This window comes from Tympanuchus pallidicinctus, unplaced genomic scaffold (assembly GCF_026119805.1).
Source record: "Tympanuchus pallidicinctus isolate F22 unplaced genomic scaffold, pur_lepc_1.0 scaffold1, whole genome shotgun sequence".
Lineage (NCBI taxonomy): Eukaryota > Metazoa > Chordata > Aves > Galliformes > Phasianidae > Tympanuchus > Tympanuchus pallidicinctus.
Genome location: NW_026294618.1, coordinates 1,852,422 through 1,868,889, shown reverse-complemented (window position 1 = coordinate 1,868,889; position 16,468 = coordinate 1,852,422). Strand labels below are relative to the sequence as shown.

The window sequence follows — 16,468 nt, the reverse complement described above, 5'->3', positions numbered from 1 at the left end:
TGCAAAGCATCTGGAGGAGGACTATACCAGAAATACCGGGATGTTTGTAGGACCCTTGTGCCAACATTTCTGTCTGACTGGAATTAGGAGGAATTATCAATCACAAATACAGAAGAGAGTTATAATGCAGAAAATGAAACTGTATCATTATAATTTTAGTTTTTGATTTCCCCTATTTTTCATTCCAGTTCTCTTCTGCTACTAATCTATCTTGCTTAGGAAAAAAGGTACATAAGTATAGCAGAGCTCGATTACTGAGAATAGCTATTAATGTTGTGTCTTGGAGTGCTCTCTAGACAGTTAAAAGACTTTTAACAATAAAATATGAAGGTTTCCTTCAAATTTGCAGTCATCTGCCTTTTAAAAGTTTGTTTCAGTTGCCAACATTTCAGTGATTTATGAAAGTTAATGTATCTGATTATAGTCTCCCCACAATACATGAGAGCTGTTTTCTCTTACTGTTTTTTAAAAGCAACATCATTATCTTAAGGAGGGGGGAAAAAAAAGCTACATGAGAAGATACAGCTTTTAAAATAGCTTTGTAAGGCATCTGGCCTTATTTAAACCATCACATTTACATTCAATTCCTTCAGGGATGGCTCTGTTGCTTTGTGCTGGCTCCGTGCCCTCCAAACAAAGCCCTGGACTTAATGTGTGCCACCATGGCCCCCCACTTGTACTGCCTCTACCCGTGGATACATTGGAGAGGTCTGAAAAAATCCAACGTTGGGCAAGGTGATTCACTTCTAGGCAAAAACAAACAAACAAACAAACAAAGCCTAACAGTCTAAGTTTCAACTGGTAGTTGGACTTGTGGCAAATATCACTATCTATTTATTCTTTAGTTACAAGGCGAAGTGTTTATGAAGGGGCCCTTAAGATCATCAAGTTTCAACCCTGGATGTGGCTCTGGGCAGCCTGGGCTGCTGGTTGGCGACCTGCACACAGCAGGGGGTTGGGACTGGAAGAGAGCTGTGGGCCTTTGCAACCCAGGCCGTTCTGTGATTCTATGATTCTATGATGACGAGCAAAAGCTATTCCTTACTGCTGTAAGAATAACCTGGCAAGTATAGGGTAGGGAGACATAACATACCTTGTTCTACTCTCCGTTCAGAGCACAGCTTATGTAGAGAAGAGAAAGGTTATTAAATGGGCTTATTGGGCAAACCCAGATTTTATAAATAATTGCCTGTCAGGCTGTTCAAGATAGACAAACACACGGCAGACCAACAAAAACACGACCTGTCATATTTCCGAGAGAAATGTATGTTGAGTCTTCATTCTCTGGGACTTTGGGCAGACCGGTAAAAAATAAGTGCCAGGATTTTCCCTGCTTGTGCATATTTTAAAATGTAAAATCTGAGAGAGATACAGTTACGGAAGGAATTTTGATTCCATTACCCAGTGCCTGAAACAGTCCCTTCTGTCTATATGCCTGCAGATCGAAACTAAATACAATAAATGCTGGTGTCCTCTCGAAAAGCCGGGATGTTTAAAGCAAGCATGTAATTTTCCGTGATGAAGGATGCCAACAAAAATAAGAATGATGATAAAAAGAAAAGTTTAATCATATATTTCAACAAGCACAGATGGAACATCAGAAAGCTTCCCAACTCCGTTTAATAGCCGGTGGTGTATGCTTGTACTCCTTTGCACACAGATTAATTCCAGAATACAGAAGGGTAAGCAGGTACAAAAAAAAAACCCAAAACAACTGACGAGTGGCAGTAATATCTGACGTACAAAGGTCATGTTGGCAGCATTTCGGTTGCAAGGAGAAGAGGCATTTTTCTGTTTGTTTAATATACAGATACTTCTAAAGCTTTTGCAAGCAAGTCCAGGAAAGCCGGGCAAGAAAACCACTTACAAATGACCATAATACCATGCGGTGGGAGTAAAAGTTAAGACCTCACATACTCAGCACAAAGGAGGAGGACGGCTGCACTATATAAAAGTAATATTTTGCTGATCTCCCCTTGATCCCTTGAGTGCTCTGTCTTAATTTGAGGTTTAAGTCAGATTTGAAGCCTGTGCTCCAGGCGGCTGACGCAGACCCCTGGGCTGCCCCAGGGACACAGGCAGCAGATCCCAGGGATGGGCTGAGGCATAAGCCCTTCTCTCTGGTTCAGCTCCTTGTGGTTAGCTCTATATTTGTACGGATTTAATGTGAAGAAACGAATCCATCGGTGAGGACAGCCTGGGCTGGTGGAGAGGGGGACGGGAAGAATTGTAGAGTGAGGGGCTGAGATTTGAAAAGTAGATCTGAAAACAAACAAAGTGAGCTGAAATACAGAAAGGCAACGAAGGGCGTATTTCTTCTTTGAATCCAACAGCAGTGTTGCTTTTGCTGGTGATGGGGAAAACATCTCCTCGGGCAGCATGCTGCATGCAGCCTGCATCTAGAATTGCTGAGGGGGCCATGGCTGTTTGGATACTTTGGGAAATGCTGAGGGAGTGGGGCAGATTTGTGCCAAATGGCTGCAGAGCCTTCCCCTGGTGGATTGGGCTCCTATGGGAGTACAGCAGGGAGAAATGGCAGCACTGGGAATTCGGGGCTGGCTGCTTTGCTGCTGGGTCTGTGACAAGCCTTTGTGATACAGTGTAGGTTGCCCAAGCTCTTCTCTGCTGTTGCTCTTATCTAAAAGCCCCTTCCTGCATTGAGCTGGAAGGAATGACTGGAGGAAACGCAGTGGAAAGCAGTGCAGGTTTTTGACTTTTTGTAAAAATCATGGAAAACTCCGAATATCTTTGGCCTCTTTCTGCTCCGTCCTGCCTCCCAAAACAACACTGCTACCAAAACACACAGACTTCCAAACAACCGAGTAAAGATGACATGGCGTTTTACAAAGGGGCTGACAGCAGCAAGTCCCCTGCAAACATCAAACTGGTGCGATCTGCATTCTTATCCACCTACACGCTATCCCAAACATCCTGCCATTAATTAGCTAAATGTTCCAGCTAGTAAACAAGAATAACGATTGAGGGGGCTGGAAAGAGAGACGGAGTCAGCCAGCAGATAGTCACAACAAACCAGCCCACTCACTGCCATGCGGAGACATTGGAGCTTGTGTTTTTTTGTTCCTTCCGTGGAGGGGAAGAGAAAATCACCTTAATATAACACTGTCTTTTCTGTTGCTGCAGCCACATCCATATCAGCAGGCGAGAAAAGTCATCCCATTTCTGCGGTAGGCACTCTGTCAAAGAAAGAGAAAATCTGTAATGAATTATCATGTCAACTTAAACAAGAGAAGAAGGCAGGGAGGGAGGCGAGGCTTTCTTCCTGTTTTGTAGACTATTCTGGCTGCAATCTAATAGTGTGCTTAATCTGAACATTTCTGGTGGGGAAGCTGCGAGCAACCACTTCGACGATTAAAAAATCAGTGTGGTTAACAAGTGGTTAGTGACTCTATTTCAGGAGAGCGAGAGAGATGCAAAAATGTAACATCCTATTTTGTTAACTGCCTGCAAAATAGATGAGTCCAAAAATACGCTATTATACCGAAGCCGTTTGTCCTTTAGAAGCATGTGTTCTCCATTCAGAATTGCTTCTAACCTAACTGCCCTAATAGCCCAGAGATTACGGGATCATTACGGGTTTCCAAGCCTGCTTGGTAGCGTGAGCCTAAAGCTATGTAAGCAGACACTGGTGTAATCCCTAGCCAACCAAACCAAATGGATCTTAGAGACACTCTGGTCAGTACAAAATCATAAGAACCTGGGGTGGAGCACTTCCACTGGTAAAGGAGCACAAGAGTTAAACAGCATTTGAGAAAAAAAAGGGAAAAACGTACAAGATATGGCAACTGAAATACCTCTCATGCATTTTTAACGTCTCCTTCTGAATCAATATAGGAAGCTCTGCCTTTTTAACCCAGGCACGCTGGAAACTCTATATTTTAAGGGGATATTCTTGCTTTAGAAATGCATTTTGTTTTTAGATATTAATGGCATTTTCAAAAAGGAAAGCTTAAATACTTTTGCTTTACTTGGTTCACCTTCAGCAGTCATCCAGTTCCGAAAATGAAATTACAGACATCAGATACGTACTTTGCAGCTCTTGCATTCGTGCACTGAGGCAGTGCCACACTGAGCTGCTGGTTTCAGTTACTCACTAGCAATTTCCTAATGAATTTCAGCATTATCAAAAACTCCTCACTTAAGCTAGAAGAGAATCATTAAGACAAAGGATGACAGCTTAGTATTTCTTCTGAATTGTAAGGAAATAGTTTCAAAAACTGCAAGTGTGCATTTGCAGACATTGAGTATGGAAAAGGATACACGTACAAGATGTTCAATGCAGCATCCCTCACATTCACACCGAACTTATATGGTTCAAAGCCATAGAGTGCAACATGAGTGTGGGGAGATACCCAGCAGCTCATCACCATATCAGTATCATAGCAAACAAAGAAAATAAATCCAAAGACTCTATACCCAAACATGAAATGCACAAAAACAGAGCAGCCAACACATTCCCACAACCACAAGCAGCAAGTCCAAGGGAGTTTGGATGTGCAGCCTGCCCAGGACATTAGGGCTGGCATTCTGAAGCTGATGCAAAAGCAAAAGCAATGCTTTTAGCTCTTTGACCCCGGTATTTTTGCAGAGGTTTGTGACCCAAGTGAGAACCTTTAACACATAAACAAAATATCTGGGGCTATCGTGCAGTTTGCTTGGAGATCAATGAACCCAACGCTGGATTCACATGAAAGATAAAAGGTTGAATTTTACGAAAGGAATTTTGGTCGTGGAGCAAAGCCGGGCTTGGCTGGGCTCACCTGGGAAATAACACAGCTTAACATTTTCCAACACGGGCAATATTACAGCGTTCATTATATCCCTGGAAAGGTCATTTTAGAAGCAAGCCTTAGAGGAGGAAGGATAACACCTTCAGAAAGCTGGGCACACCCACTGGTCTATATTTAGCCATATATTATAGCTAGCGTGGCTATAGTTAGGACTGAGAACTATTTCCTCCTAAACTCCCTGTTTCACATACTTTAAACTTGGTGAAACATTTGCCCTTGGGCTGAAATTTCCTTTGCTTTAATCTCTGCCCGAAGTTGAGTTTTTTTGGAAAGGGCCAACGAAATTCCTGAAGCCATTTTGAAACTCAGCAATAATGAAAACAACACACTTCAACCACCCCAAGCCAGAGAAAGTCATTCTGATATGTGCATAGTTTATTAAGGAATTTAGCCACAAATTGAAGCATTTTACGCAGAAACAATCTTTATCTTCAACCTCAGCTTAAAGGTAATCGGTTTGGAAATCAGTATTTCACAGGAGGAAGTTTGTTTCATCCCATTCCATAATAAGATAACACTTCTTTCTCATGTTGATACACTGCTAGATAATAAAGCCTAACTTCCAAAATACATTTATGCATTGCGGAGCTATTTTACAGGCGTTCCCCAGTCCTGAGCTACACCATTTATCACAAAGATGTATACAGCTGAATTCATGAAAGTAAAAGGCGTATCTTTGCATGCCAAGAACTGTGAGGAGAAACAGCATGATGTTTCCTATAAGCCTTGTGTGCACGTGCCTTTGCAAGAGAGATGTGCATGGATGTGACAGTCATCCGCTGTGGCTGCGGTTTGGATGAGGCTTTTGGGTGCTTTATGCCACTTTGGAAGAAGCCAGCTTTAGAGAAAAGAAAGACTCTTTGTCTCCGAATTACAGCTAGAAGATGATGCAGACCCCTGATGTGGAATCAAAACGGCAGGCCATAGCTGTGCCCATTTTGCTGGCATATATTTGCTACGGCCCAATGTTAGGAGATAATGTAAGCCCACGGTAATTTCTGGAGCCCAGTTTGGAAAGGCCTTTATTGCATCCAAATTTTGCGTGTGCTCTCTCTCCAAATGTACTGTCTCCCAGCCTGTGCTTTGATATTTCCTGCTGTGGGCTGACTCTCTGCCATGGCTGAAGGTCCTACAGCCTCTTACCGCACCCTCTACGTGTGTGGGTGGGCAAGAGACCACCTTTTAGATGTGGGAAACCACCTTGCTGGCACAAATCGTGTAGTCCACCTTCCCAGAACAAATCTCGTGCTACAGGAAGTTGATGTAACCTTACCAAGTCAATCTAGCTCATAGAAACTCACTGGGTTCCTTGCTATCATATTTTTCACCCTTTTTCCTGCCTTTATTAAAAGGACAGTTTGCTGCTATCCACAACCAGAACCCAGCATGGTGAACCAAAAAGAAAGCAGCAACTGACCTCCATTGCCCACTTCCACTCTTGCCACGTGTTCCCATGTTGGGAAAAGGCATGACGATTTTGCTGCTGCATGCTCCACCTCCTGGCCTCTGCACCACATGGGTGCATTTTCTTCATTTCAGGCTACTGAAGAACCTTCTCATGGCTTTTTTTTTTTGCATTTGCAAATAACACGGCAATCCCAAATTCATGCCAGTTAAATCTCTGCACTGCATTGAATCAGTTGTCATCTACTTGCCTACTGTACCAGGAAATCCGCCCAGAAAATGTTGTGCCTTCTAACTTCCCAAAGCATATTGGATTTTGATATTTTTGAAATCTTCTCAAGGAATGTGATCATTATTTATTCATTTATTTATTAACAATCTGAAAGAAGGGGCGATGAAGTTGAAAAGATGAGCAGTGCTCATCTCTGTCAGTCAGCTAGTAGCAGCATTGTGCTTTGTCCTTGGTTTGGTGGAAGAAGGCTAAACTAACAGCATAAAGAGGCAATCTGGAACAAAATGTTAATAGTGAAGTAAATCCCTAAGAATCATGAAAAGCAATGCAATTTTCTACTCTCTTTTTCAGCCCCGTGTCTCTCCTGCAGCAGGAGCACAGGGTAAGATTTTATGATGGACCACAAAAAGCTGCTCCATGCAGCAAAACTCCTGTTCCCAAAGTAGGTCACATGAAATGAGGCAGTTTAGTGAAAAGCTTGTAGGGCCAACTTATGTGGCAGAAATCATATCATTTTTTAACACAGGTACACTGAAGGTGTGATTTACAGGAACAGACATGAGCTAAGCCCCAAGATTTGAGTACTCCCAGGTTTGAGTACTCCCAGGTTTGGGAATATGTCAGATTAGAAAACAAAGACTTCTGAACAGATATCTTAACTAGAAATGGTTTCCACTTAACAATTTATAGTACTTCTCAGCTGCAGCATGACGAGAAAGAATAATTTTGGCAAGAGAAAGAAACAGCTGTGAATCTGTTTGAACAGTGGGCTGTTATGTGTTAAATTCTTATTTGGGATAAATTTTGGAAAATCAAGGGAAATCTCCAGTGGACACCCCAGACACTAAGGTTTATTGTGTCAAATCTTCCACTAGTTTAATTCTGCAGTTATACCGACATTAAAGGTGAGACAGTATTTCAAATCACTGGAGAATTTGATCTCCTGTATCATTTGAAGATGATAAAACTCGCATCAGAGCTCACAGAATCATTGAATGGCTTGAGCTGGAAGCGACCTCAAGGATAAGCAGGTTCCAACCCACTGCCACAAGCAGAGTTGCTAACTGCTAGACCAGGTACTAGCTCAGATTGCCCAGGGCCCCCTGCAACGTGGCCTTGAGCACCTCCAGGGATGGGGCATCCACAGCCTCTCTTCGCAATCTGTTCCTCTCAGAGAAAAACTTTCCCAGCATCTAATCTGAATCTTCCCTCCTTTAGTTTAAAACCATTCCCCGTGTCCTGTACCCATGGAAAAAGCTGATTTCCCTCCTATTTGTAATCACTCTCCAAATACTGGAAGGCCGTACTGAGGTCTGCTTGCAACCTTCTCTTCTCCAGGCTGTAACTGGCAATCCTCTCCAGTGCAGAGGTATGGTGGGGGACCATGTCAAAGGTCCTTCATAAGCATGTTACAAACAGCATTTTTGAAACTTGAAGTCTCCCTCTCTTGCTATCCTTTTGTATGTGTGTGGGCAAGTGGCTTAATTACACTGCATGAAGTGGAATGGCAGGCAGACATAAAAATAAAAGAGCAAGTCATGGCTGAATTTCATTAGCAAACATAAATACAAATAGGCACATCTTGTTTGTGACATGCCCCAGTCCTTTCCCCCTTTGGTAATTTTGCTCTATTCTCTGATATTTGCATAAATGTAAATCGAACCATATGACTTGAACAGGCTCACGATAGGGGAATCATATGCAAAACTTTTTTTCATTAAATAATTCTCCTCGTGCAGTCGTACAACGTTACTGTGAAAATCAGGGAGGATTAGATCTCAGACAGTGAAAGCCTTTATTTAAGAACAGTGGAGGGAGCCCTGCCCTTTAAACAAGAGACATTCTTGGATCAGACACTGGCTGGCAGAATGGAAAAAAGGATGTAGCATTAGCTTTCATTCCATTCCAAATAACCTGGAACCCATAAAACACAAAGATTCCCTAATTTTAAATCTGCTCCCTTTCTCCCTGTGCCTTCTTTCCCTTTTATTTGTGGAATGTTAACTCTGAAATTTCATTAGCCCACCATAATATCAAACGAGTCACTCTGGACACATTCATAGCTCTTAATACATAAGAACATCTCCATTAAAAACACTGTGATTAGAAGGTTACTTTTCTAATTTTCCCAGCCTGCATAGACAAACCACATGCAAAGAAGTGTCAGCTTGTTTAGAGATTAAAATAATAATTAGTTTAGGAGGCAAAGTATAAGCAACATTGTTTAAAAAAGAGAATCCACATGTTGTTTAGAATTAGCTGCTTCTGTTTAGGTCTAAATAAATTTGTGTGGATATAAACTCTCCTTATTAAAAGGATATACATGTTACAAAAGAAATAGAATGGCTAACTCTCTCTCCAATTCAAAACAATAGCACTGAAGGCTCCAGCTCTACAAATCTATCTTTAATCAGTAGCCAAAGCACAGATGTCTGATATTACTCAGAGAGTGAGGGAACTTTTAAAGTACATGACGTCTAGTAAGTGGTCAATAATGAGTAACAAATCCCAAATATATATGTGTAAACACCCAGGTTTAGCCCCAAGTGATCTCCCCTGCTGCAATCATGAAATCGCCTGGGTTTCATTTCTGATGGGGCCAGACAGCCGTGCTGAAAGCTGCAACATCCATTTATCCATACAGCAGAGGTTGTTCTAGAATCACAGCACCATTCAGTTTGTCCCCGAGGAATCGCAGTTAGGTGTGAGAAACACAAAGAGAACAAGTGAATGGAGCAGGTGTGCTCCCAGCCCGTGAGCTCTGCTGCTGCAGTGGTGGCACTGAGAGCTCCAGCACACTGTACACAAGGTTGGATGGGGCCCTGGGCAGCCTGGGCTGCTGTGAAATGGGGAGGTTGGTGGCCCTGCATGGCACAGGGGGGTTGGAGCTTCGTGATCCTTGAGGTCCCTTCCAACCCAGGCCATTCTGTGATTCTGTGAATGGCATGGATTGAAAAGGACCACAATGATCATCTAGTTTCGACCCCCCTGCTACGTACCATGAGCAGTGATAAAAGCACTGCCTCACTAAACTATCCTTCCATGGTCTGTAACAAAATGCTTTCCAGCAAAGGCAGTCCTGGGCTCTGGTCTACTTTTAATTGCCAAGGGTGTAAATTTTTTTCAATGGTCACATAAAAGAGTGTTGCTGTGCCCAGGACCAGGATACATCCAGGCTATATCATCCAAGTCTGTTAAAGAACATTGTGTAGATCTGAAATGCCCAGCTTTTTTTATTTCTGCTTTCTTGTACTGGGAATAATGCCATTCTCAAGGCTGGTGGAAACGCAGGATCTCTGACAAACCAGGCCCAAATGCATTTCTCAGACACCTCTGTGTGACACTGCCAGTGGAAGGAGGACAAAATGTAGGGCTTTTATTGCTGACCTTCAGCTCATTTTGCCAAATTTGTGATGCTGCACTTAACTAGCAAAGGCTGCTCACAGGGCTGGGCTGATAATTATAAGAAAAACAAGGCCAAAGGATTATGGCTTCTGTTGCAGCAAGAACTGGGGTGTGGGAGTGGGGTACCAGATCCTGCCAAAAGAAAAAAAGAACAAAATTGGTAGGGAGAGAAGGATCATTTTAAGTTTCTCAGAGGGTATTGTAAACAGTGGAGAAAGAAGGGAAAAATGGAACTATAAAACAACACTTGGCAGCCAGCTTTGCAAAACAAACATATTTTTGCAAAGCTCTTCCCATCTCTGCCACCAAGTTTAATAGGCTTTATTTGTCTGAGAGCAAGAAACTCTTTTTAATTGTTTGAGAACAGAAGACATTCCCTCTCACATTGGAAGAAAACCCTCTCCTGAGTCTTTACCCAGACCGAAGTGCCGCCCCTGGGTCAACCCAGGAGAAGAATTCCTTCCCCAGGCTGCAAAACCTGAAGTGGGGCTCCTGCCCCATCTCTTATGCTGAGAAGCAGGTTAGAGGTGAGTCTGATGTGCAAAGTACAGCCCAGGCCTCAACGGGCACAGCCTTTTGGACTCTGGTGTCCTAGGGGATGCTTAATTCTTCACCTTAATGGAAGCACAATGGTGAAATATGGATGGAAAAGACTTCAGGTATGGACAAGTGCTGAAACCTCTGAAGGGCACTGCAGAGCCTTGCTCACTGCCCTCCCAGATGAAATTACCACTACTAACAAAAATTTCTTCAGCTTGCAATACAGCACAACTCAGCTTGAAATAACATGGATGGCTTATGCTCTCCAAGGATGTCTCTTCTCAACGTTTGCTGCTGGAGAGTTTTTTTTTAATGTAGAGTGTAACATCAGAGGGTTAAATGGCCCCTACGAAGGCTCTGCTGCTCAAGAGCTTAGCATATGATTTTTAGTGAATTTATTTGGAAACAGCATGGTGTGGTACAGTCGTCTGAGCACAAGGGCAGGAGCCAGGGCTGGGCTCAGCTCCCAGCTCCGACACTTACTTGCTGTGTGGCCTCAGACAAACCACTTAATGTTGCTGCGCTTCAATTTCCCCTGCCTTTGAAACAGAAATACCATCATTCACTTAAAACTGTTTTCAGGATTGATTGATTATGGAGCTAATACGCGGCACTTTGGAAATACTACATGCTATTCAACAATTATTATTTTCATTGTGTTGTATCTCCCATTGTAATGGCTAAAATACCAGAGGTACAGAAATGAAGGCTGAACTTGGAAGGTATTGGGAGAGGAGGAGAGAGTATTACTCTGAAATAAATCATCAGGGACAAAAAAGGATATATTCCACTTATATTCTTTTCTTGAAACTGCTGAAATTGTTGTACCAAAAAAAGAACATCTAATGGCATTTTGCAACATGCTTCTTCTCCCTCCCACTCTCTGCAGACATTGTGCGAATGCACGTGGCAGAGGGCGCAGCATCTCTACTCTCCCTTTGGATTCAGTGCAATGCGTTCTTGGGGAAGTGAGTGTATCACAGAGGACATGGGACAGTACCTCTGGAAAAAGAGGAATTTTCTCAGGTTCTGAGGTCCTTAGTGGGTGGTGGTGTTTGGGTGGAGGCCCTCCAGCCACGCACATCAACTGACGGATGCAGTCTGTCCGCAGCCAGCTCCCGCGCACAGGAGCGGTGGGAGGTAGGAGGAATTAAGGTAATGCATCAGTGGCTGCCAGTGGAGGAGATTGGGGGGGAAGGGGGGGAGGGGGGGGAAGAAAAAAAAAGAAAGCAAAAAGCATGAAAAAAAAAAAAAAAAAAGCAAAAAGAAATACAGTATTTCAATCAAAGTCTGAAATTTGTAGAAGTGGTTTTGGTCTCAATATAGAAAAAATATTTATCCAAGAAACTCCTACTCGGGTGCGAACATCCTACTTCTAGCGGGATTTTGTTTGGCAAAGTGCTGTGAAAGAGTGGAAGCTAATACAGAGCATGTCTATAAACAAATATATTTATTTAGTACAGATTGACACATTCACTAGAGTATTTCAGTGATTACACGTGTAAAACTATTTCCTATAGTGGTTTCCTTTTGTGATTCTGCTAATTTATTCAATCCACCCCATTTTCATGCATTGAACGTTATGAGCCATTTCAGCCACCCAGACTGAAATGTGCGTTCGGAGACTACAGGCCTGTTTTTTCATTTCATCATCTACACATAATTATTTGGTGATATTAGGAATTTGAGCTCAAATGGAAGCCAACCAACATTTTAATAGCTTAAAAATCATACAAAATGAAATCTGCCCTGAGGTTAATGAATAAGAGCCAAATCTTGAGGCTCTCGCTCAGTTTTTACTCATTCCTTATTCAGGCAAAAGTTGAATCAATTGTAGTTGGACTGATTAAAAACAGAAGAACACATATTTGGAGCTTTCTCTCAGGTAAAACGGAATAAATTACCTAGGATTAGGCTTTAGACTGACATCCAATCGATCTTTCACATGTATTTCTGCTGCTCGCTGGAAAAAAGCATCCAAGTGCGGAGGCAGTTTACTCAGCTAAAACAATACTTCGGCAGCAGAATAAATTATTGTACACCACCAGGTTTTATGGTATTCATATTAGAAATAGCCCCAAATCAAACTACGCTTTCTAGTCCCTACTGAACTTCTAAAGACCACGATCCAATCGAAACTGAAAAAAATGGCGTGTGAAACTAAGCGTGCTTATCCTTCAAAACAAAGACCCATCTCTTATTTGAGCCTTAATCCAGGCATATATTGGTACAGTTATTTGATTTTTGATGAGAGGAAGCATTTACAATTTAGGAAATTAAAAGTTGTTCTTTAATTACATGCAAGCTGCCCCACTCCTTGTGCACGTAAAAAAAAACACAAGGCAGAGCAGCTAATTCCTTTGAGCAGTTAACACTTGGCTTGTAATTGGTGATAATCACAGGAAGATCCTCCCCCCTGAAACGGCAATTCAGTTCAACGTTAGACTTTGCTGGCCATGTCAAAGCAATGCCACGTTTATCTCATTCCAGCCAGATCTAAGCAAGAGGATGTGGAAAAGAAAGCAGCATGAAGAACAGATTTACTTGGTATCTGCACAGTGGATAAGAGAAGGAAGCAATTGGTAACAGGAACGATCTGGTCATCTGTGAACAATAACAGATCCGTGGAAGTTGGGCGTGTGATCGTGGCCCTGCTCACTATCTGCCGACAGCGTGCAATTAGGGCCTCAGTGCCGAAACATGCCGAGCACATTAAGAGCTCAGCTGTGGGTGGCTTCTTTGGTAAATGAGCAAGTGGGGACACAACGACACAGGAGTCTCCTCCAACCACTGCCTGTGCTGCAGGCCTGCAGTTCTGCAGGCTGTGAAGCTTCCTCCTGCTCCCCCAAAGCCTCCCTGCCGAGGTGAGCGCTCCTTCCTGCAGGACAGACTCCTCACACATTTGCACTGGGGTCCCAAGACCACAGATAGCACTAATGGCACGCTGCCCAGCGCACCGAGACTGCTGAAAGCCCCTCAGGTTGCCCAGGCTGTGTCGTACCTTCAAGGAACTTCTATCAAGCTACAAGATGCAAGGACGGATTGAGAAACTTGGGGTCCTGAAGAAGGCCAGCTCTTTTTCTGAATTACACTAAAACCAATCTCCACTTGTTGGGAACGCTCCCCGATACGAAAAGATGGACTTCTAGTCTTCCTAATGAGTGGCTCAAGTTACATACGAACTTACAGATGCCTTTCTGTCTGTTCTGTACTTGCCCAACATCTTGGCAAAATGGCCCATCCTGGAGACACTGAGCAGTTGTTCAGAACAGCAGAATTCCAAAATGTCCTTCCTAGAATTCATTAAAATTTCCTCTCCTTCATTCCTGACTGATTGGTCCGCAGAGACAGAGGTAACACTTATGTTGCAAGGAAAAAATAACTGGGCTGAATCTGAATTTTCGTACTATCTTCCTCTCCACAGACCGACTTACACACGTTACTTACTTTGGCCAATTTTACTTCAATGAAACTTTCTTTGAACTGCTAGTCCAGGCCAATGTTATTAACAATATCTCATCGCTCTGACCCATCACATCAACATTTCTCTTCTTGAGCACCACTGTCTCCCTTGTCTTTTCTTTTGTATCCTATTTTACAGAAGATATATATTTATATGTGCATGTACAAAACTGACACTCGCCTAGAAGCAAACTGGTCAGGCCTTAAGATTCTCCTGGCTGATTGCCACCGTTTGGTCATTAAATACAGGCTTACAAAAAGGGAGATGGATTATCCGCTTGTATCTCCATCAAGGGCTTTTCATGATATCGCAGCCCATATTTTTTTAATAACATCGAGGAATATTTAAATGCTGCATGAAAGTTTTTTTTTTCTTTTCTTTTTTTTTTTTTTTCATAAGCACTCTTTGATGTAAGAACATTTTGATTTGTGTGCATGCTGACACCAGAACAGCTCGATTACCGCATGTTCATTTATCAAAGAGCGCGGGGTCGATCCTGTTCGGATGCAGAACTATTGCATCAAACACATAACATGCACTGAACATGCCAACAGCAACAACCCCGCTTCCGATTGCTGGAAATTCAGAAACAATAAACAATTACTGACAATGCAGAGTCAGTTAGATTTCATTAGGAGGTATTGCTAACTAAAGTGTTTACATTAAAAAAAAAAAAAAAAAAAAAAGAAAGCAGAAGGGTAGTTGGGGAATTATTAAGCCCCAAACCTAGAACACATTGCAGTTGCTGGTCCTAAAAGTAATGGCACCCAGTGGATCCAGAGTTTGGCAAAGAGAGAGTGTGTTGTCTCGGTCACATTATTTATTATAATGGTGTAACTTCTTTCTTCTTTGTTTCTTCTTTCAACCCAAGCAGAATGACTGTTGGTAAGACAGGAATGTCAAATCCAGGTTTTCAGCCCTCCAGTAGCTCTGAATTTCCTGCCTTTTGTGGACTGAAATCAGACCCTTAACATCACTTATGTGCGTTTTGTTTTGGGTAATTGACATTAATTTTTAGGTTGCACCACTGACATCAATCAGCGCTGCTCTCAGAGGACTGTAGCTAAGGGGCCACAATAGAAGGGCACAATATTGTTTCTTTTGTTTTATTTTTGGAGCACTTTGACTACTCTATAGTTTTGCAGTTGATGTTACATTCTTTTTGTATGAGACAGTGTAAAACATTATTGTCTGTCTCATTTAAAAGACTACTTTGCTGTTACAGTAAATGGCTCTAGAGACTGGGGCATCACTTAAAATTCAAGTTGATATAGTCGATAGTGGTAAAAATTCAAGTTGATACCTTTTGTCTCTGTAACACTTTGAAGAAACTATGAAACAGCAGCACATTTCTTTAGAGGGAGATGTATTGCCAGTTACAGATGTTTTCCATATGGGAAGTGGAAGGTTGACCCCCTCCCCCTCCACTCATCAGTGTTCTCACGTCGTAGAAGGCATCTACAAAGACAACACGGCTGTAAATGATATTCCACAGAAGCCTCCATCAGCACGTACTGTGAAGGAACAAGCTGATTTTCATTGTACAGGGCAGGGATATGCACCATTGTAGCACAATGCATGGTGAGGACTCTACTCCTCAGCTTCCCATGTTACTGGCACACCGCACAGAACTTCAGTAAGGGACAGAGAGAAGCCAGACTGGGCTTCAGATGCTAAGGTGATGAAGTAGAAAGGACAGATGAAACTGACAGAGGTTACTGCAGTTCATCACATTCCATTGTTACTGGTTGACTCAACATCTTTCTCAAATACTTTGGGATGGAATTACTAACTATAGTATTAAACGAGATGAGATGTGCAACTGGGCAATTGTGAATCTTCATGTCAATATTTGTAATACACATCAATATTAGTTTTTATGTTTTGACATATAGTTGTGCAATTATATATTATTGTAAAATAACAACATAGTCTCAAATATTTCTACAAAATAAACACTAACTTTGAGATTCTGAAAGCCAACTATTGACCCTTCCTTCAATTTATCTTTGCAGCACAGTGCAGCTTATCTATCCCTTCCTTCCAAGCCCAATATCCCACCTTTCCATAATTTGTCTTACTTACTTTTGCACCTCTCTCACTACAGTTTTGCTTTCCTTCCTTCTGTAGGTCCTTGTCTCTTACTGACACTGACATGGTCTATGTGAAGAAGTGAAGTCTTCACAAAATTCCTTTCAAAGCTTACCTCATTCTTTTCCAACCGACTTTTGGCTCTACAGCTGTACCAGTGGTCAGTTGAGAAACTATAGGAAATTGGATTTATTGCTTCTAATAACTGTAGGACAGAAGAGTTTTGGCAGTACCAAATGGGGTACTGGGCACTGGGCATGTAAGAAAAACGCAGTGCGTGTGTATAGGAGCAGGAGGGTCATAAACACCTACTTGGAGTATCCAGCTATTTGCATCCCAGGCACAGAGCCCTCAAAAGCTTGAGGGAGTTTCTTGCTTCCCACAAGCTTAAGTTCAATCTTGGATATTATCTATAAATGAAGTATGCAGTTTTCTTTTTTTTTTTTCCCTTCTGTCTGTAATTATTAAGTTGCTCATGAAAAAGCATTTCTGTGCCTAATCCACTGAAGAAATTGCTCAAAAATA

The 16,468-nt window shown here is 42.2% G+C and overlaps 1 protein-coding gene across 4 annotated transcripts in view; it reads right to left on the bottom strand.

The window, feature by feature from the left end:
* Window positions 1-1,544: 1,544 nt before the first annotated feature.
* SUPT3H (SPT3 homolog, SAGA and STAGA complex component) overlaps window positions 1,545-16,468 on the bottom strand; it is a 268,403-nt gene continuing 253,479 nt past the window's right edge. For all 4 annotated transcript variants that reach the window (XM_052693150.1, XM_052693143.1, XM_052693167.1 and 1 more), the window contains one exon: window positions 1,545-3,194. In XM_052693150.1, coding sequence (XP_052549110.1) covers window positions 3,153-3,194 — 42 coding nt within the window. In that variant the 3' untranslated portion in view covers window positions 1,545-3,152. The remainder of the gene's footprint in view (window positions 3,195-16,468) is intronic.